Source organism: Eschrichtius robustus, chromosome 2 (assembly GCF_028021215.1).
Source record: "Eschrichtius robustus isolate mEscRob2 chromosome 2, mEscRob2.pri, whole genome shotgun sequence".
NCBI classification, from domain to species: domain Eukaryota; kingdom Metazoa; phylum Chordata; class Mammalia; order Artiodactyla; family Eschrichtiidae; genus Eschrichtius; species Eschrichtius robustus.
The window spans coordinates 63,977,810-64,000,260 of record NC_090825.1 but is presented as its reverse complement, the minus strand read 5'-3'; the positions used below and the strand labels follow the sequence as shown (position 1 = coordinate 64,000,260).

The 22,451-nt window shown below is 39.0% G+C and overlaps 1 protein-coding gene across 5 annotated transcripts in view; it reads right to left on the bottom strand.

Annotated features, from left to right (window-relative positions):
* RASGRF2 (Ras protein specific guanine nucleotide releasing factor 2) overlaps nt 1–22,451 on the bottom strand; it is a 229,668-nt gene that overhangs the window by 137,938 nt on the left and 69,279 nt on the right. For 4 of the 5 annotated variants that reach the window (XM_068535591.1, XM_068535592.1, XM_068535593.1 and 1 more), the window contains exons 3-7: nt 15,672–15,819; nt 13,317–13,406; nt 9,455–9,708; nt 4,524–4,603; nt 3,948–4,141 (exon numbers count right to left, since the gene is read on the bottom strand). In XM_068535591.1, the coding sequence (XP_068391692.1) occupies nt 3,948–4,141; nt 4,524–4,603; nt 9,455–9,708; nt 13,317–13,406; nt 15,672–15,819 (766 nt within the window). The remainder of the gene's footprint in view (nt 1–3,947; nt 4,142–4,523; nt 4,604–9,454; nt 9,709–13,316; nt 13,407–15,671; nt 15,820–22,451) is intronic. The other variant, XM_068535595.1, reaches the window with a different exon arrangement.

The window sequence follows — 22,451 nt, the reverse complement described above, 5'->3', positions numbered from 1 at the left end:
AAACAAACCTGAAATTACCAAAGAGTAGGCAAAGGACTTCTGCAGAGAGAAATGGACAGCTCACCAAAGAGTTCATCTGTATATTCAAGAACTGATTATAAATCTGTCCCCCTGAAACCAAGAATCATAGCATTGTCTAGGTGAATCATAATTCTTCTTTCAATTATGAAATAATACTTGTCTAATTAGCTAATTAGCTAATTAGCTTGCTGTCCAGTTACAGTAAACAGGTGACTAGAGCAGGAAGTGGTTACTTTCTGGAAGACCTCTAACAGCGCTATCTTTGTCAAAAGCAGATTTCATCATCTGCTGACCTATGGATGTATGAGCAGCTGAAGCCAATTTAAACAGTACCAGCCAAGCCACTGTTTTTGCTAAATAAAAATTATGTTAATGACTACATTATTGTCTACAACAAATTTATTGGTAACATGAACTTACTTGTCTGATAGTTCAAATGAGGATACATTCACTGCATCATCAATTAAGGATAAATTCACTATAATTCCTCCATGTGTCCATAGTTCAGCATAATTCATTGACAGCAACAACTGACTTACTCAACAAAGGGCCCAGGAAGAGGGAGACTATAACACTTTTCTAAATATACACAGGCTACCATACGACCCAGCAATCCCACTACTGGGCATATACCCTGAGAAAACCATAATTCAAAAAGAGTCATGTACCACAATGTTCATTGCAGCTCTAGTTACAATAGCCAGGACATGGAAGCAACCTAAGTGTCCATCGACAGATGAATGGATAAAGAAGATGCGGCACATATATACAATGGAATATTACTCAGCCATAAAAAGAAACGAAATTGCGTTATTTGTAGTGAGGTGGATGGACCTAGAGTCTGTCATACAGAGTGAAGTAAGTCAGAAAGAGAGAAACAAATACCATATGCTAACACATATATATGGAATCTAAAAAAAAAAAAAAAAGGTCATGAAGAACCTAGGGGCAGGACGGGAATAAAGACGCAGACCTACTAGACAATGGACTTGAGGACACGGGGAGGGGGAAGGGTAAGCTGGGACAAAGTGAGAGAGTGGCATGGACATATACACACTACCAAATGTAAAATAGATAGCTAGAGAGAAGCAGCCGCATAGCACAGGGAGATCAGCTCGGTGCTTTGTGACCACCTAGAGGGGTGGGATAGGGAGGGTGGGAGGGAGGGAGACGCAAGAGGGAAGAGATATGGGGATATATGTATACGTATAGCTGATTCACTTTTTTATAAAGCAGAAACTAACACACCATTGTAAAGCAATTATACTCCAATAAAGATGTTAAAGTAAATAAATAAATATACACAGGCTAAAAGTTTCCAGTTACTGTACCTCTCTTTCTCCCTCTGCCCCCATACCAAACTTTGCCTCCATATGCAGACTTAAGAAAAATTCTGGGCAGTGGCCCCCTGGCAGTATGAGCTAAGGTCACCTCTTCCATTCTTGTTCTACAGGAAAAAAGCGTCACATCCCAGCCTCATCCCAAGGTATCCAGCCTACACTGGAGCAAGGCAGATATGCAGAAGTACCACCGCTAATATGATGTATGCCGAGGGAAGGAGATATAGCTGGACCATCTGAGGGAGCAAACACCTTCAGGACTCCTTAGTGAAAGGACCAAAGGGGAACAAGAAGGATAGAATGAACCTAGTAAAAACAACCTTCAAGTTTCTAGAAAGGGCAGTTTTCCCCCAAATGTTCCATGTGGTCACTCCTAGGGAGAAGGCAGGAGGGAGAGACACCAAGGAGAATAAGGCCCTCAGGCAGCAACTCCAATCTTTTCCCCTCTTGGTCTGTTCAAAATAGCTACAGAGAAGTGAAATAGTTATGGGGAAGTAAATAAATAAGAGCACAACTCAGCACTCTTTCAATTTGCACATTTCTTGCAGTTGGACCAATTCTGGCTAAATTCTTTAAGTCTGAGGCTTCGCCCAGCATCTTTTGGTTACCCTGGTCTTAAAGAAACCAGAGAACCTCAACATCTGACCCTTCAGCTAAATTCTAGGATTTGGGGCCACCGCAGTCTTGGAGGGAGGGATCCTAGACTATTAGAAAGCTCCTGGCAACACCACAAGTTGCCCAGCCCAAACTTCCAGAACCTGTCTAGTCCCCCAGAGAGCTAGAGCTCTGGGAGAGAATTAGAGCTCAGCTGCCCCGATCTCGAAATTAAGACACAGAGATTCAGATTGGTTCAATTATGTTTCTCAATGCTACGAATGAAGGGTGAGCAAGACATGCAGGTCTCCTAAACATTCTCAGTCCAATGATCCTTTTCTGACATTATGGGAATTCCCTGGAGTCAGTCAAAATGCCAAGTTGTTTTTATTGGGCTTAAACTCCAGGGGGTGGAAGGAAGGTTGGTAGAAGAACATCTCAGCATTTTTAAGAAATCCAAAGGCCTTTGCAAGGTCCTACACTCAACTGTGTTTGGATACCTCACCTAAAATGCAAGTACAGTTCTGCCATTTTAAACCATTGAGAGAGTCACACCAAGGGGAATAAACAGTACTTGAAAAGACATTACTGGGCCATCAGAAAGGGAGGTGGGAACCTCTCTGAATGTGAACCTCTTCCACAATCCTACCTTTGTATGTTCATCTAAGCTGGGGGTTGCTAGGCAGATACAACCTAGGGTATTTAATCATAACCTAGAGGTAACTGCCAAAGATTCAAATAGACTCTTAGAACACTGAACTATATAAAATTTGTTTCACTGTAAATAAAATCTTAAATTATAACTTTGTATAAGGTTTTTAAAAAGCAATTTTTTTCTTTATAGTTTTTCTGGTGAAATATTTGTTCAGAGAGGCAAAGAGTTAAACAATTCAGTTCCACAGGAGGAAAAAAAAAACACAATAACTGTATAAAGTTTCACTCTACTTAGGTTGTTACAAATGCATCCTTTTGGTTTTGAAAAAATGTCACTAAACTTCTATCGTGACTTCCAGGATTTCAGTCAGGAGTGACAAACTTTAAGACAAACAACTATGAACCAGAATATCATTTCTCTCTGAGGCTACAAAATGATCAGCTGGGGTCAGAGAGGCTGGTTCCAGGGGACAAAGCTCTCCACAGAAACCATAACACACATGATTAGGAGAATCATTTTGCCACATGACAGTTTGGAAGCCTGGCCAGAAGCCCCACAAATTCCGCAATGGGAACGCTCAATGCTTTTCCGAAAGAACAGAATCAACACTTTTTAAAAGGACAGGAGATTCAATTAACATTTTGGCCTCTGCAGTTCTCACTAAAGAGCGGTAAAGTCTTAGATATAGGAAAGAATGCAAGTATACTTGATCCTTTGGGTTGCTCTAACCCCAAAAAGTGAAGCCCCAGCCTCACTGCAGCAACCTGACTAGGGGCCAAGAGTCCCCAGGCCTGGCCAGTGCCTCTGGCTCCTTTGTCTCCACAGCCTCTGTGACAGGGAAGGTCCTCCTTTTGCTCTGCAGAGCTCCAGCCAAGGAAGCCTCAGCAGCAATCACAACAGGGCAGGAAAACAAGCACCTTCCCAGAAGTCCTTCCACTCCCCCGGAACCTTTTATGCAACCAGCACGCACTGGAACATTTGCACAGCATCTTATTTCTGTAAACCTAATAATATTTTTAAACACGCTGGAGGAGGAGACTCCATGGAAGAGGTCTGTGAGGAATCTTTCTATAAAGAGAAATTTGTGCCGCTTTTCAAAAAAATCATTCCTCATTTGTCTCAAAAATTCCTGATTTTCTTACGTACACTAGACAGACTAGAGAGAGTATGTGTGGCATAAATTTGTTTATCTCAGGGTCAAGCTCAAGATGACAGATGATGGATATGTGCTGTAACCCCCCACAGGGAATACTTGCACATATCGCGCTGGTCACACTGGGTATCAGTCATATCGAGCTGGAACCAATGACTTACAAAATGCATCCCAGGTGACTTACCTGAAACATTGGATAGGTCAAGAACGTCTCCAGCATCCTCCCCTCACAGGCAGGGTTAGCTTCGTACTGTTTTAAGAGTTTGTCAAAATCTCTGTTTTGCTTACAATTGGCGAGCACTTGGAGGCTGTACTGGTGATTACGCACAAATTCTTGATAAATGTTCAGCATGGGGAGCAAAATATCAAACAGATCAGCTGGAAAGAAGAAGTAAACATGGCAGTTTCTCTTGATGCTCTGTAAATTATCCAAGGTACAGGGAGAAACTGTTCACTCTGCAGGAATGGCAGAGAGCAGCTCCTGGCACCAGGTGTCACACTACACGGCCCCAGTCCAGCTGCCTGAATGATTGACCCGGTAGAACACACCCCACAGTAGAGTCCAACTCTAGCCCCCAAAGAACCATGACGGGCCAGGGGAAAGGATCAAAAGGGCAATGAGACAGAGTCCCAGTGCCTGAGGAAGCTCACAGATCATTACGGAAATTCAGACAGCTTAGGTCGAATAACATTGAAGCTATTTTACTCTAACTGTAGCCATATTAAGAGAAAATCTTCTCCCTCTAAAGCATGGACTTACCTAAAATTAACGTAGGCCAATTGGCTATCCTTGCCTTCAGTCCTTGATGAAATATTTCATGAAGAAACATGATTGTTTCGCTATAAAAAATGAAAATATAATTTAGTCACTGCAAAGAGTCTATTTTGTTAAAGAAGTCCCTTGAGTCCTTAAATCCTTAATAAATACATGATATTCATGTCTCTGAGGGCCTCCAAACTGTACATCCAATAATGACATGGATTATACCAGCTCCCACAAAGCAATTTATCTTTCAGACAACCTGAAAACCTCAAAGAAAATTCTGAGCTAAGCCTCAAATTTTGGAAGATGGTAAGCACCACATCACTGTCATATAACCCTCTTTATCGATTTATAATAAAAACAGCTTTCTACTGTTAGGATGTAGCCCTTCTTCAACAGATAATCAGAAAATTAGTTTTGATCCTTCTCTATTCAGATTTAATTCTAGACGCTAACTCGGGGAAAGCTCTCTTTCACTAAAATGAGTTTTGACAGGAGAGAGGGGAAAAGACTCGACAGACCTCTACCACTACCACTCCTAAGACACCCATGACAGAAATGTAGAGGAATCTTCTAAAAAGGATGGAGCCTATACAGATATACTAAACTGAAGAGATACATACACATAAATTAGAGATCCAAATTTCTAAAAGGTTCAAGAAGAGTAGTTACCAAAGTAACATTTGCTTTCTCCTCATTCCTACTGGAATGAGCCTTTGAAGGCTTTTCTGAACTACCACATCAGCAAAATCAAATACAGGATTATTCATGTCAGTGAAATACTTTGGTTTGTTGTAAGTCCAATTCCACTACAAGAAACATCAATGGGAAGTCCTACTATTTCCAAATGGTCCATGAAACACAATAGACACTGCTTGAAGACTGTGATTTGCTTTTCTTGGATAGAAATTTTAACTAAGCAGTGTTTGCTGTTTAATGATTTCAACCAAATCTAGTTCGGTAGATACTGTAGATTAGTCTTTCAATCTCCATTCCATCCCCCTTCTAGATGGAGAGGATAGAGAGGTGAAACTACATTTCCCAGGCTCCCTTGAAGATAGGGTTCTAGATGTAAATTCAGTTTCACCCATAGATGCACTTGGTAAGACATGGAAGGCATTATATTTTTTAAGTATAAACTCTGTGTTGAAATTCAAAATAATTGATCTGCCTAGGGCTTCGATTTCAGAGGCAAGGAAAGAGAATGTAGTTAAACAACAGAAATGACAACAAACATCCAATAAGCCTCACCTCTAAAAACATAACTCTTCAAATCTCCATCTGGGACCAAGTATAGTAAATAATTGCTAATCTGTATGAAGAGCATATAGCTTTCCAAAAATAGGCACTGTATCTTGATTCAGAATTTAAACAATATGACAGACCTGGCCTTCCACATTGCAGATCAGGAAATCCAGTGGAAACATCCCCAGAGGCAGCCTAAGACCAATGTGGTACAGGCTTTGATGGCATCACTATCAGAGTACATTCACAATTCTGTCCATTGCCATTAGAACTGTTGAAACTGCATACTTAGGAGACTGAAGTATCACCAAAATGCTACCTGTATAGCCTGAGGATCAAGAGCTACCTCTCATTCCCTTAGGGCATCTCACACACTTGAGTGGAGCCACTGCCGCCCAACGTGGGGAGACCTCGCAACAGAAAAGCTTAGCTTTTAATCTTATGCTATCAGACTACCGCCCATCATCCTTCCATTTTCCAGTCTTCTACAGACCCCCAGCCACTCTTTTAATGCCTTGAGCTCTTAGCTCCCAGATCACTGTCAGTCCTTCCCACAAAGCTACTCTTGTCATAATTTTTGGTGACTGTGATACACACACAAACAACATTGCAATGACGTAGCCTCTCTTGGGTCTTTGAACTTCTTCCTCTAAGGATCTTGTCTTTCATTGACCTCCGTCAACACTACCTTAATCGTACTCCAGACCTTGTCATTGTCAATAACTGCATCCCCTTCCCTATCTCAGTTTTAGGCACACTCTTCTATGACCATCTCCTTATCTTTGAGTTCATTGCCTTTGGAAACCTGACTCCCAAAATCCCTTCCCACCACCAGGACCTGAATCCATTGATCCTGCCACCTTATCGCTGACCAAAAACCCTTCACAACATCATTTCCTTCTCGGAACAGTTTAGATTCCATGGCTCAGTGTTATAATCCCTTCCTTGCATACACCTTCAACTCCCTTCTTCTTTTCTCACTTCATCATAGTAATCTCGCACAATACCAGTACCATTTAAACCCAACCCTTCACCCACTCTGCACCTGCACCCATGCAGCTGAAAGTGGCTAAAGAATATACAGCTACTCACCGTAAAGTCATAACCATGAGCCTAATATGGGCTTTTAGCGCTACCTAGCAGTTATATTATACTTCCCTCATCCCATCCATTCAGTTTTTTGCTCCTTGATCACTATTTCACACTTTTTCCTCTCTTCCCTGACTCTAGCACTTCCCTCCCATCAGCACTGTTACCCGATGTCCTTGCTTCTTACCTGCATATGTGTCCAGTACTATTCCTTCCCTGTCCATCTAATGCCAATCTCTTGACTTATTCACCACATTCTATCCACTTCTGTCTATGCAAGTTTACTGCTCCAGCAATTCTGCCCTCTCTTTCCTACATCATTCCCCCCCTCATTATTGTTGTCATTTTTATCCCATCTAAACACACACACACACACACACACACACACACACTTCTTTATATTTTTACATTTACTTCCAGGTACCACCCTGTTTCTCTGATCCTCTTTACAGCAACCCTCCTTGAAAGAGTTCTCTCTACCAATTCTCTCCAATTCCAATTCCCCTATTATCACCTAATCAGGCTTTGGTCCCCCATTAAAGTTACCAATATGTTCCAAGTTGTTAACCCCACAGTCAGTTCTCAGTTCTTATTTTATTTGACCTTTTTGACACAGTTGCTCATTCCCCCTTGCCTTGGTTTCCATGACAGCCCATCTCCTGGTTTGCATCCTACAACCCTAGGTGATCCTCTTCATTCTCGTTTGATGGCTCTTCATATTCCTAACCTCTAAATGTTGGCATGCCCCAGGGCTCAGTCCTTGGTCTTCTCCTCTCATTCATTTGTGCTTACTTCCTTGGTAATCTCATTCAGGCTAACAGCTTTCAATACTATCCATATGCTAGTAGACTCCCAAATTTATACCTCCAGCCCTGAAATCCAGACTAATAGCCAATCCTGCTCACTTGATTTCTACATTTGGAATCGCTAACAGCATCTCAGACTTGACAGGTCAGGATAAAAACTCTTCATCTTTTCTGCTAAACCTGTTATTATGTCAATCTTCCCCACTTAATAAACAGCAACTCCATCTTTCTAGTTGTTCAGGTCAAAATCCTTGGACTTTTCTGCAAAATCCACATCAAACTCACCAACAAATCTTATTGGCTCTACATTAAAAATATACCCAGAATTCAATCACTTATCACTACTTCCATTACAATCATCTCTTGCTTAGACTATTGCAATAGCCACCTAACAGGTCTCCCTGCTACAGTCGTCTCTCACCTGGTTTACTGAAATAGCCATGAAACTGATCTCCCTACAGTATATTCTCAACAGAGAACCCAGAGTGAACTTTTAAAACGTAAGTCATATCATGCTACTTTTCTCCTCAAAACCCCACCAATCTCTCCCCATCTCATTTACAGTAAAAGCAAACATCTTTACAATGTCCTACTGTTATCTCTCTGACATGCCCCTTCACCCACACTGACCTTGGCAGTTCCTCAAACAAGCAAGGCTGGCGTGCTCCAGCCTCAGGCCCTCTGCACAGGTGGTCTCCTCTGTTTGCATCACTCTTCCCCCAGGTAGCCACATGGCTAGCACCAACTGCAATCTCTGCTCAAATGTTAACTTACCTTTGAGGCCTTCCTAAAGATTGGCTAGAGAAACTATGGAACATTCACATAATGTAATAGCATGTAGCAATTTTTTAAAAAATAGAATGCCCTTTAGATAGCAGTATGGAAAGATGTCCAGGATATATTAAGTGAAAAAAGCAGGTATATATTAAAGTACTTGCCTTTTGCGTAAGAAGGGGGGAAATAAGACTGTATATTCATGTTTGATTGATCTACATCAAGAAACACTGAAAGGATATAAACAAAACTAATGAAAACAGTTACAGATAGCAAGTGAGGAAAATGGGGTGGGCAGAGACAGAGTTAAGAGTGAGACTTCTAACTGCTGTTTGATGTTTTCATGTTGTTAAATAATTTTTTGAACCATATAAATGTATTATCTACTCAAAAACAAATAAACTAAAATTTTAAGTAAAATATCCAAGCAGTCCCTTTCCTCCCTTCTCCCCTTTCCTTCTTTATTTCTTCCACAGCACTCATCACCATATAAAATACTGCATCTTTCACTTATTCACTATTCATTGTCTATATTCCCACATCAAAATTTAAGTTCCATGAAGGCAGGGACTTTCTGCTTTGTTCACTGATGAATCCTCAGCAGTAAAGGCGCTGTAAATATTTACTGAGCAAATAAATTTACTAGAGATTCTCAGGCTCTCTGTCAGTTTTTGTTCTTCCTAAAGTACTTCTGTATAGATTACATGTAAAGACCCATTAATCACTCCATTTCCCTCAGTTTATGAAGGAGATAATCTTCCCCAGCACACACTCAATAACAAGAAAACATACGTCAAATAGAGAAGAAAAAGAGAAAACTAGATGCCAGATTCAAGATAAAGATATGAAAATTGGGGGTAATAATGAAACGCCAATGATAGCTTTCTTATTTTCAATATCATAAGCTCATAAAGGTGAATTTACAACTCTTCTTTTAAGTAAGTAAAGAAAAAATTCTTTTAAGAAATACAAGTAGGTTTTTCACACGGCTCTTTAATTTATGCCAAGACAAACCTGTTGAGAAAAATACTGCTGACATCATCGTGGCTTATGGGGGGCTTCTTGGAGCTGGCCGCCATGCGCAGGGGCCGCAGGAAGCCGTTGACCAGGATGTAGAGCTGGTGAACGTACTCCGACTCGGCCTCAACCATATTGAACACAATCTGGTTCCTCTTCCTCATACTTTCAGCATGAGGGGAACAAATGTAATCCTGCACAATGGTCTTCCATTTCCTTCTACATAACCATCCTCGCATGAAGCTCTGAACCTACAGAACAACAACAACACAACAAAAAACAAAACAGGAATCTCAGGGCAGTGTGAGATGGCCTTCTAAAGCCAGTCAGTGGGGTGTCCATTCTGTGCCATACACACCCTGCTCTTTCATTGGTGCACTGGTGAGCCCACCACCAGAATAAATAATGTCAGGCTTTGCACCAGACAGCAGAAAAAAGATGACTTTAAAATAATATTTTTCTCAGCTTCACAAGTTTCTTCCACTGTTTAAGCTGTTTAAGCCTGCCTATAAGGACATCAGAAATTAATAATATCACATATTTAGTTGTTAACATTTCAAGAAAGGAATAAACTACAGGTTTATTCTTTAACAACATAAAACCAGATATTAAAAATTTTTTTAATTGTGGTAAAAAAACACACATAAAATTTACTATCTTAATAATTTTTAAATGTATATGTCAGTAGTGGTATGTATATTCACATTGTTGTAGAAACAGATCTCTGGAACATTTTCATCTTGCAAAACTCAAGCTCTATAACTAATTAAACAACAACTCTCCATTTCCCCCTTCCCTCAGCCCCTGGCAACCACCATTCTACTTTCTGTTTTTATGAATTTAATTACTTTAGGTACTCATATAAGTGGAATCATACACGTATCTGTCTTTTTGTGACCGGCTTATTTCACTTAGCATAATGTCCTTAAGGTTCATCCACGTTGTAGCATGCATCAGGATTTCCTTCCTTTTTAAGGCTGAATAATATTCCATAGTACATATGTACAACATTTTGTTTATCCATTTATCTGTTGATGAACATTTGGGTTGCTTCCACTTCTTGGCTATTGTGAATAGCGCTGCAATGAACACAGGAGTGCAAATATCTCTTCAAGATCCTGCTTTCGATTCTTTTGGATATATACCCAGAAATGGGATTGCTGGATCACATGGCAGTTTTATTTTTAATTTTTTGAGAAACCACCATACTGTTTTCCATAGCAGCTGAACCACTTTACAATCTCACCGACAGTGCAAAAGGATTCCAGTTTCTCTGTATCTTCATCAGTACTTGTTATTTTGGGAGATTTTTTTGATAGTAGCCATCCAAGTGGGTGTGAGGTGATATTGCACTGTAGTTTTGATTTGTATTTCTCTGATGCTTAGTGATGTTGGTCATCTTTTCATGTGTTAGTGATTTCTCTCAAGAATCACCTTTGAGAGAAATGTCTATTCAAATCCTTTGCTTATTCTTAAATCGGGTTTGATTTTTTTGTTATGGCTGAGTTTTTTTTTTAAATTAAGCTTACAAAATAAGTGTTAGAGATCAGTTCATAAGACCCCTTCTTTTTATAGATGAATAAACTTGAAGGCCAAGTCTAGTTGCAGCTTTCCTGTGTGGTTAGTCACACAGGAACGACTTGGCCTTCTTTTACCTGCTTTTTGTTAACTATAAGGACTCTCTTTTCCAGCCACATGGGCAAAACACATGTTAACAATTTACAATGGTGTTATTTTGTGGAAAAACAAAAACAAAACAACAACAACAACAAAAACACGAAATAAAACTTAAGATCAATTTTGTAGGAACATGAAAGGCTCTAAAATTGATCTGAATTCCCTAGATATGATTTGAAAAATAACAGGCAAACTGGACAAAGTGCACTGGCCTTTGTGTTTCAGCCAACAAACATTTACTGAGCATCTTTTAAATGCCCAAGTAAATGCTGGGTGCTAAGCAGATGGGTATATGTCATAATCCTTAACCCAAAGGCTCTGCTACTAACCTACTGGGTGAACTTGAACTCTGGGCTCCATTTCCTTATCTATAAAATAACTGACCAAAATATCTGAAGTCCTTTCTAAATATTAAAAAAATTATACGATAATTTATTAGGATTTGTTATATCTAAGTGGCAGATTCAGCAACAAAGCAGGTTGCAAATTCATATATAATTAAAAGCATTAAATTACTACCAAATATTTTTTTAGCATCATTGTTTTCTTTTCAACACATTCTTATACTTTTTATTTTTTTACACTATTTCACCCATATGGTCTAAATTATCATGCACTTAAACAACTACTCTTCTTTTGCAATATTTAAAATTCTCTCATTTACCAACTGATGTCAGCATACTATCAATTTTTATAACAGGCATTCATACAGTTGCCATACCTCAAACAATAAAAATTAAACACATCTTAGTAGAATTATGTGGAAGAAATTATATGCATATTATTTGGAGAAATCTAATGGGAAATTTCTGTGGACCAATTTCAATTTTTGGTCTCTTGAAGTTAAAAAATTATGTTGATATTTGTCAAGATCAGGATAGAGAAACTAATTCATTTGTAAACATCCCTTTCCACACAGACATTAGTTTGACTGGGGACACAATGGACCATAGAGTTAAATTCAAAACGTATTTAACAAGTTCAAAAATGAGGTTTTAAAAAAATTATTTCTATTAAGAAATAGGAAGATAGAAACTGTAAAAATTGTGTATTTTATCACTATTCCTCCATTTAACAGAAGTACTTTCAAAAATCAACTTAACTGAGTTTTGTGTTAAATAAAATCTTTCTATTTACTTTGGCAGGTATTACCTGCTGAGCAAAAGCTGGCTTACTTACTTACTATCAGTTTCTACAACAGGATTTTATTAGAATTGTTATTTTACTGATACCTTTGTTTATATGCAGCTGCATAAGCATTCATCTTGTAACAATAAAATAAAGCAAATTCAATTTAAAAAATTTTAAATTCTAAGAGAGGAATGTTGTTATTTTACTTTGTTATTTCTTGAAAACTGAAAACAGTGCAACTTAGTCCTGAGGAGCATTTCTATTTCAAATTCTGAGCAATATTTAAAGTTTTATTGCAACTGAAGGGGAATAATTACTTAGCATGAGAAAACAGGAATTAAAAAAAATTTAGAAGAAATAAAGTTCTTTAACTGTGAAGCTTTTCACATAATGTTAAAGCTGAGTAAGTGCTTTTATGCAGGACAATTAAAATTATGGAACTCAAAATCAAGATGACATAAATCAAACACAGTAGACTAGAGTGAGTGCCAGGGCCTGGTTAATTGCAAAATTTCTACAGTTGTAAATGACAATAAGGTGAAAAGAGCTGCTGATTATGTGGATGTTAAACAAGAAAGAAACAACAATAAACCAGAAACCTGAGCAGATGTATTGACTCACTCAATCTTCTCACACGTTCAAAACAAAACAAACAAAAAAATTCTCTAAATAAGCACTGAAGACTAAAGCTAAAAGAAATGTTTTTGAAATGCAATTTAAAAACTACTCCCCCCAAATACACACAAAATCAGAAGATTCAGCAGCACTTAAATAACCCAACTGGAGAACACTACTGTCTGGCTTCATATCTGGCTTTGGCATCCTTCTCACAGAATCTACAAGTGGATTCCCAGAACTGGAAAGAAATCTCAAGCTGAAACTTTTCCAGAGAAGCAACCATGTGTTATCACTCTGAAGGGCAAGTCTGGGAGCCATCGGAAGAGAAATACCAAGATTGTTCTCAGCTCAGAGTCAGGGTGGCAAAGACATCACTACAGAAAGACCACTGGTCACCACGCTCTCCCAAAGCTGGAAACCCCCAGCATCCTACCTTTTTAATCTTCTTGATGTCTGGATCCTCATCTTCTTGATTGCTTTGGTAAGGTCGCATTCGTTCCTTGGTTTTATTAAGAGCGATAATCTATAACACAAAATTGGTCCATTTCATGATTTGGGAAATACTAGACTATAGCCATAAATCATAGGAAGTTATGCCTACAAGGTAGCTTATCCTCAGGAAATGTTCACTTTTTATGCACCTTATCTTCCTTCGGCGCTGAGGCAGGGGAAGCCTGACCTTCACCTCAAGCTTGTTTTGCTATGCTACTAACAAAAGTGCTTATAAGAAGTGACTGTGGAAAGTGTGAACTGGGATCTGGTTTAGAGAAATGTTAGTCCAAAACTGGGCCCTGACTGCCAGTGATGACCAGACCAAGGTCTTCTCAGCATCTCAGTGACATGTCAATCATCTCACCAAAGGCAGCTTCCTGTAATGCCCTGTGATCTCCAAATGCAGTGACACTCAGCTCAAAGCTCTTGCTTCCTATAATCAGCCTGTGGCCTTCCAAGTACACACGGTATAGCACTCACAGATCTCCTGGGGAAAATGGTAACTGCAAAAGGAACTTCAGAGCCTAGGGGTTGGTCCAAGCCAGCCAAGAAAAGACAAAAAGGCAAAAAGAACTGAAACAACTTGGGATCTCTGTAAGGACCCAGCTCAGTTCTGTGACCTATGAAGGGTGACTCAAAACCAGGTAGCCTCTGAACTACACTTAGTAATGAAATTCCCTGGACTATCACTCAATTGCAGCCTCTTGCAAACTTAAGGACCTACTCAGATTTACTAACAAGCAAACACTTAAAACACTGGGGTTATAATTGCCCCCCTCTACCCTGTCTTTACATTTTGCCCCATTACCAAATACTCTCTTCTGCCATTTTTCTGGCAGGGAAGTGGGAAAATAAAAGGAGTAGGAAATAAGTTATGGTTCCTGTCAAGCGACCACACAAGACATACCTGCTACTGACAGTTTCTAGCTGCAATATATACTCAGACTAAAATAGAACAGAATGAAGACAGAGAAGCACACACAAATAAATATTGGGGAACATCGCTTGGTGCTGAGTTCCTCTCATGGAGTAAATGCCAACCTCTTTCACTTAGCAGACAAGCATCTGCTCCAGCTAACTGTGGCAAAGACAGAACACAATAATTTTGTTTTAAATTACAGTGCCTGGTATAGTCTTTTAAGATGCAGGTTTGTTAAGTTTTCTGTTGTTTTCACTATCTCAGATTTCAGGGTTGGATCGGGAAGTTAACAGCACTAATGATACGGTGAACAGTCTGCAACTTATCATCATCAGAAAGGCAATCATATCCCAATAGGAATCAGCTTATACCCATGAGCTATCTGCTGGAGGTGATGTACACAGGCGGCAGGAGGTGAAAACCCTCCCAGGATTTGCACAGTATGTCTTAGAAGAAGACGTGAGGAAATGGAGAAGAAAATGTTGAATGACAGAAAAACGACAAGAAGTTACCAAGGCTGAGGAGCTGCACTGTTTCTGTCAACAAGGATACAGTTACTAGTAGTAGGTTTCATTCTGTCCTATTCTTTTCTTTGGAGCTAAGAAGACACTACTGCACCACTGGTCAAAAAGAGTAGAAAAACCTCATTTGCTACATTCCTCTTCAATTCTTCAGATATTGATCACTTCCCACAAGGAATGACAGGACAGCAAGGGAAGGTATACTCAGGTTTCTGTATACAGACGGAGGCACCTCGGAGAGAAGGGAGGACCCAGACACACCACCATGGCTGCCGGCTCCATGACCACCTTCTGCTGTCATTGGAGTCAATCTCACCACCTGGGGGTGCAGAGCCTGAGGAGTTTTTAAACTTGGAGCGGGGCTGGAACTGAATTCCAACTTCAGGAAAAAATGCACCCTAGCATTATGTCTTATACTTTAATGAGTTTTTCAAAATTCTAGAGGGGAGAAGGTTGGACTCCTGAGCTTGAGAAAAAGTCAAGACTTTCTGAATTCATGTTTGGACCTTCCTTAGTTGTCATTCGGACTTTAATTGAATCCACGACAGACTCACAATTATCATTACCATGAGTCAATCTGAAAAACAGTTAAATATTACAGTCAACTCTTGAATAGTCAAGCAAATGAAGGACATCAGGAGCACAAATAGTTTAAAAATAGCATATTATCCTGATATTTTACTGTAGCGTATTTACCTAATCCTAACATAGACAATACATTCACTTCTCATGTATGTGTTGATGGCAGAGGAACTAAATTTGGGATCAAAATTTTGCCCTGATAGGCCTTAAGTAATCATGAGGAGATGACAATAAACATGAAACAATGAGAGGGAATCTATCAACTGGGAAATACCTCTGATTTAAGCCTTTCGATTTCTGTATCTTGATCTTCAAGTTGATGTCGGAGTTGGTTAGCTGCAATTTTTTCTGTCTCTACGATCTGAACTAGATGAATGTACTTCTGCATTAACACTTCCCTCTCAATCAAAATGTCTGCATAACTTAAGAGAAAATTACAGTTAGTCACTGAGATATTGTTCTACCACAGTTTCATACAGAACAGCATATACTACATTTATTTAAAAAGAAGCCATAAACATAGTTTGTTAGCTAACTCTACCTTATGTAAACATTAATGTTTCGCTTACATTTGGTATCCTTTGGCTATACAGAATTTGAATCATCATCATCTTATATAACCTTTAGAAGAGTTCATTTAACGATGGCTGCGACCCACAACTTTGTCATATAAATGAGAAAGATGCAAAGAAAATCTATTGTTTTATAAAGAAAATAGCGGATCTCCTTTAACAAAAACTGAAGTCTTTGAATTGATGGCACATATTCAAACTCTTTTACTGGGTAAGGCACTAGCCAATCAGAACAGACCTGCTACCAAGCAGAATGAATGCAGGGACCATCAGAACAGGCACTGGCTGGAAAGAACGATGATGACTGTACCAGTGACCACCAGCCCAGCCTGGCTCTCTTTAGAATTATGAGACCATTGACTTCTCTCTTTCCAAAACCAACAGAGGCAAAAATTTCATTCTAAAAACAAGTGTAGATTACTGGGCCCTAAAATCATCAGCCTAACTTGTGTATACTTCTTTGGCCAAGTGTGAAAAAGGCTAAGTTCTCTCTTAGAGTTTTTTATTGATCTCTGTGGCACCTAGATTTTTGCTTCCAGATCTTCTTGCACTATTCAGGGTAGCAAAATGTATGTTCCTCCATTCACATAATCTTTCCCAAATGCTATGATAATAGTAATAAATAATAATAATTATTTATTGAGTGTGTAGGATGTACCACATATATTCTCATTCTTCCAGCAACTCCAAGAGATATGCTTTATCACTCCAATTGTACAGAGAAAGAATCTGACCCTCACAGAGGTCACACAGCTAGTAGGTGGCAGGGCTGGGATTCAAATCGAGGTCTGTCTGACCCTAAGCCCATGTTCTTAACCACAAGCTAAACTGTCTCTCTAATGAGAAACAGCACACTGGATATAAAGAAGAATATTACAACAGACATGTTTTGGGATATCTGCCCACTTGAGATATCTTCTACCCACTTACCTCTTCTTTGAGAACTTGGGCTGTGGCAGCCATGTTTATAACACAAAATCTGCCCTCATGACCACACTTCACTGGTCTAAAAAAAGATAATTCGCCCAAGCTAAACAAACTGGATTCTTTCTCCTTGGAATCTCGGATTGTGCCTCTGACTTATTTGCTTGAACTGAGATGATATGAACTTGGAAGCTGAGGTTACTACTGTTGGTTAGCTATATGTGGCCACACCCATGCCAAAGCAAAGTAAGTCTGCTGAGAGAGGAAAGAATAAGCAGATGTTCAGAAAAACAGAGACAAGAGAGACAGAAAGGTAATGACTTCCTGGGTTCCTGTTGGCTTCTAGTTTCTGGTTCCAGACCCTCATGGTATCTGAATATAATTTTCCCCTTGGGTTTGGTGAGATACTGTTGCAGTTTCCACTTAATAACTTCTCTTTTTAACCTAAACTAGTTTGAAATATCTTTGTGTTACTTGGAACTAAAAGAGTCTTAAGACAATTCTAAAATCACAATTTTAGTTCCATTATCTCACATTCTCAGCACTTACATCACGTGTGCCATTAGTGTTAGAAAAAAAATACATAGTGTCAGCAATATTTTTAAGTCACTTGTTCTAAGAAATTACCCTAAGAGGGTAGAAAGAAAGGCTGTGTAAGCGTAAGTGGGAAGAGGGGGAAAGAAGAAAAAAAGAGCACAGTCTTCACAGAAATATGCTTTGGGGTACTTTAAAAGGAGAAAGTAATAACAGAGCATGAGAAAATTAGTTAATATAATGAAAATTCTGCCCTTTCTCATCAATTTTATTAGAAACATGCCAAATTTCTTACAAATATGTTAGATCAGTGTTAGGTAGCAAACGAGTATTTTATTTTCTCCTATAAAAAGAAAAAGTCCAGACCGGGATGTGCAGCTGAATTCATGCAGACTCATCACCGATATCTGCCTCCCTTCACTTCCAAGATCCCACTGAAATGCTAGGAAAATTGTTTTCTGTTTAAAGAATGAAACCATAACAGCATTATAAAACAGGAAAATATGCTGTCAACAGACCAGAAGTTTTGTGAAATTCCATAAAGAGAAAAACCAAGTAGAATCAGAGCGGTGGGAAAAGTAGAGCAAGGAAACCACACATGCAGACCACTTGCAAAAGCATGGTTCCCACCAAGAACGGCCACAGATGCTCCAAGCCAGAATCAACAAATACAAAGGACGGGAGTGGGCAAGGGAACGATCATCAGGGTCTTTCATTAAAAAGTGACTTCAGAACATCTGGAAGTTAGGTTCCTCCTCTTCCCATTCTCCAAGATAAAGAAATAAAAAGCACAACTGGCAGGAATGACATGTCCTCAAGTCACAGCCCAAGACCTGCTCTCTATAGAAAGGAGGCCATCTTCCTGAAGAAGGCTCCTCATGGGGAGGCTAGACTCAGAGAGAACACAGCTTGGCTTTACACCACACATCCACTGTAGACAGAAGAGAGAACCAAAAAAGGAAAGGCACTGAAAGGGACTAGGAGTGAAATACACTATGAATTTTCTATTGTGTAACAAATTACCACAAACTCAGTGGTTTAAACAACACATATGTATTATCTCACAGTTTCCATGGGTCAGTTTAGCTGAATCCTCTGCTCAGAGTCTCATAAGGCTGCAATCAAGGTGTCAGCCCAGGTGCATTCTGTTCTGGAAGCTTGAATGGGAAAGAACCCACACCCATGTTCATTCAGGCTGTTGGAAAAAGTCATTTTCTTGCAGCTATAGAACTCATGCAGTTTGCTTCTTCAAGGCCAGCAGGAGAGCATCTCTGACCTCAGGGAGGGCCTCCATCCCTCTTACATTTGATTAAGTCAGGCCCACCCAGGAAAATCTCCTTTTTAATTAATTAAAAAAATCAACTGATTCAGAACCATAATTACATCTACAAAACCCCTTTTCCTTTGCCACAGAATGTAACCTAATCAAGGGAGTGACTATCCCGTCGTGTTTGCTATATTCTAGTAGCTGATAGCAAGTCACAGGTTCCACCCATGCACACTACAGGGAATAGAATCATACAAAGGGGAGTCCCAGCCAACCTTCCTGCTGTCTGCCCACATACCTGAAAAGGAAGCCTACACAAGTGGCAGAGACCCTACATTCACAGTCACAATGTAAACCCAGGCCAGCTACCTATAATAACCCTCAAGATCCTTCATTTATAAACAAAGATCACTAGACACTTGAGAAAACCAATCCCAAAGAGAAAGTAGTAGGCAGCATGTAAGATGACCCCTAGTGGTCCCTGCCTTCTGGTATTCATGTTCTTATGGAACCCCTTCCTCTTGAGTGTGAGCTGGACCTAAATGACTTATTTCTAAGGAACAGAATATGGCAAAAGTGATGGGATAGCACTTCAAGATGAGTTTACAAGGAGACTCTGGATTCCATCTTACTGGCCTTCTCTTGCTGTCTTGCCGGTTTGTGCTGGAAGCCAGTGCCATGTTGTGAGCTGCTGCATGGAGAGGCCCACATAGATGGAAACTGAGAGAGGCCCCCGGCTAACAGGTGATGAGAAACTGAGGTTTCAGTGCAACAACTGGTAAGGAAGTGAATCTAGCCAACAATCACGTGAGCGAACTTGGAAGTGGATCCTTCCCCTTCTGAGCCTTCAGATGAGACTGCAGACCTGGCCAACCCCTTGACTGTTGGCTTGCGACCTTAGGGCAGAGGCACCCAGCTAACTCGTGCCTGGATTCCCAACCCACAGACACTGTGGGGGACAATAAATTGTTTAGTGTTTTAGGAATTGTGGAGTAAATTGTCAAGCAGCAAGAGTTAATAAATATAGCCTCAAATGAACAAAGAGAAAAGATACTAGAGAAACAAGGCTAATTCAGGTAACAGAGGTTTATTATCTTCAGAGAGATACAGAAGGATAGTAGAGCCATAAGGCAAAAAGGGGCTGCCACGGAAAAGAAGTAATCAGATAACAGGAAGAGTTCTTGGAAACAAAAACAATTATTAAAATTTTACAGGTCAATGAATGTGTTAAACAATGGCTGAAAACTAAGCTGGGTGGTTGCAGAGAGAAAGAACACTGAACAAAAATACAAAGAGATAAGAAATAAGAAAGAAAACTGAGCAGCATGGAGTACAGATCCAAGAGGTCTAAAAACTATCTTATGGAAGTTCCAGAAAGAAAAAAACAAAAACAAAAACAGAGATTGTGATGGGGAAGAAATAATCAAGAAATCAAAGAAGACTTCTTCAAACTGTTTATGGTACAGTTTAAATAGAAAGGCTAATCCTAGATCAGCTCGGTGCTTTGTGACCACCTAGAGGGGTGGGATAGGGAGGGTGGGAGGGAGGGAGACGCAAGAGGGAAGAGATATGGGGACATATGTATATGTATAACTGATTCACTTTGTTATAAAGCAGAAACTAACACACCATTATAAAGCAATTATACTCCAATAAAGATGTTAAAAAAAAAAAAAAAAGAAAGGCTAATCCAAATGCCAGAGAGAATAAATGAAAAAAATTTAACACCCTGACACACCCTGGTAAAATATCAGATCTCTAAGGATAGAGAAAATGTATAAAAGCTTCCAAAGAGAAACCACAGGTTAGCTAAAGAAAGCAGCGAGTATCAAGGTGATACACTTCTCATCAGTAACCTCGGATGCTAGATCACAATAGAGAATTGAAGGACAATTATTTCGAACCTAAATTCCTACAGCCAGGCAACCAGTCAATCAATCAAGAGCCAGTTCAAGATAGAAAGAGTTTAGTAATGACCACGCTTACTACAGGAGAAAAATTATGAGGAGGTTTCCCAACCAAACAAAACAGAAAACAAAGACAAAAGATGACATGGAATGCAAGAATACAAACCTTTGATGAAGTAAAGGACACTAGAAAGAAATCAGAAGCAAATGCATGCAAGATTCTCCTTCAAGGAGCAAATATACAATTGCATATGATTATATTTCATTCTCTGTGGAACCAAACATCAGCCGTGATAGTTGGTACGTAATATTTGTAAAACCATGATGTAAATACCCCTCACTGTTTTTTAATTTTCAGAATCAACAGAGGCTTAATTAAATTTAGAGAACAGAAGGTAAATGTTTAAAAGTTTATAAACAGAGAATAAATAATAGTGAAAGTAATAAAACCTCAGGGTTAGAAGAGAGAAAAGAACAATAAAAACACATTAAATGTCTTAATTTATGTACCTCATAGCAGAGAGTCAATACATACTGCCCAAAGTTGATAAATTAATAGAGGTTTAATGATATTATTTTAAGATAAAAAGTCAACCATTGTAAGAGCCAAAAGTAGTTAAGTAACAAAAACAGAGGGGACAGAGGGAGGAGAGGTAAGAGATATTGAAAGAGTGTTAAATTCTTCATCTTTATAGCAGGGTGCCAATAATACTGCCTAAAATTACTGAGTCAAGAAATAGACAAAAGGACTTTATAGAATATAATATATGAATGACTAATAAATACAGGAAAAAGGTCCTACTTAATCAAAGAAGTTAAAATTGTTTATCAAATGTATCAAGAGTTTTAGAAAACAGTGCTACTCGGTACCAGTAAAGATACGGTAAAATGGGTACTCTCTACTGGAGTGAGCCATTCCAGAGGACAATGTCACAATATGTATCAGGATAGGTTAAAAAGGTCATACATATCCTTGGTCACAGTAATTTCACTTCTAATAATCTAACCCAAGAAAAATAAAGACTTGCAAAAAATGTACAAAGAAACAAGATGTTCATTCATTAAAATAAATATAAGAAAATGGAAACAATCTAAATATATGTGTCTATAATATGGAAGTGATTAAAAAAGCAATAGTACATCTACACAATGGAATGATACAAGCCATTTAAAATCATATTTTAAAGAATAGTGAACATAATGTAACATACCCAAGACTTACTAATAAATGAACAACAACAATAACAAAAACCCCAGGAGATTAAAATAAATATGATTTGTGCATGCACATGCATACATGTTCACTTGCAGAGAGAGAAAATTATGTATATCACAGCTACAAGGGGTTGGGAAGTAGGGGAGAGAAAGAGGGAAAGATAGATACTCCAAACACAAAAAGGAGTTTTCTCTGGTTGGAGCAATTATGGGTCATTATTAATCACTTCTTTTGTGCTTTTCTGTATTTTTCCAACATCTCTATAATATTAAGTGGAACCCCACACACACACGCACAAGTCCTAATGGCAGTTATTTACTCTGTGAGGTGGGATTATGTGATGTTTATTTCCTTCTTTATAAGTTTCTGTGACTCCAAATTCATTCTTTCATTCAATATTTATTGACTGTTATGTACCCAGAAACTGTTCAAAGCACTGGATACAGGAATAAACAAAGTAGGAAAAAAAAATCTGTGCCCTGGTAGAGTATATACTGTACTGCGGAGCAAAAGACAATAAAATAAATAAGAAAAATATGTATGTTACCTGGTGATGGTTACCTTAAAGGAAAAAATGGAGGAGTAGGAAAGAAAGTGGGGGAGATGGGGTTACAATTTTAACCAGGGTGTAAGA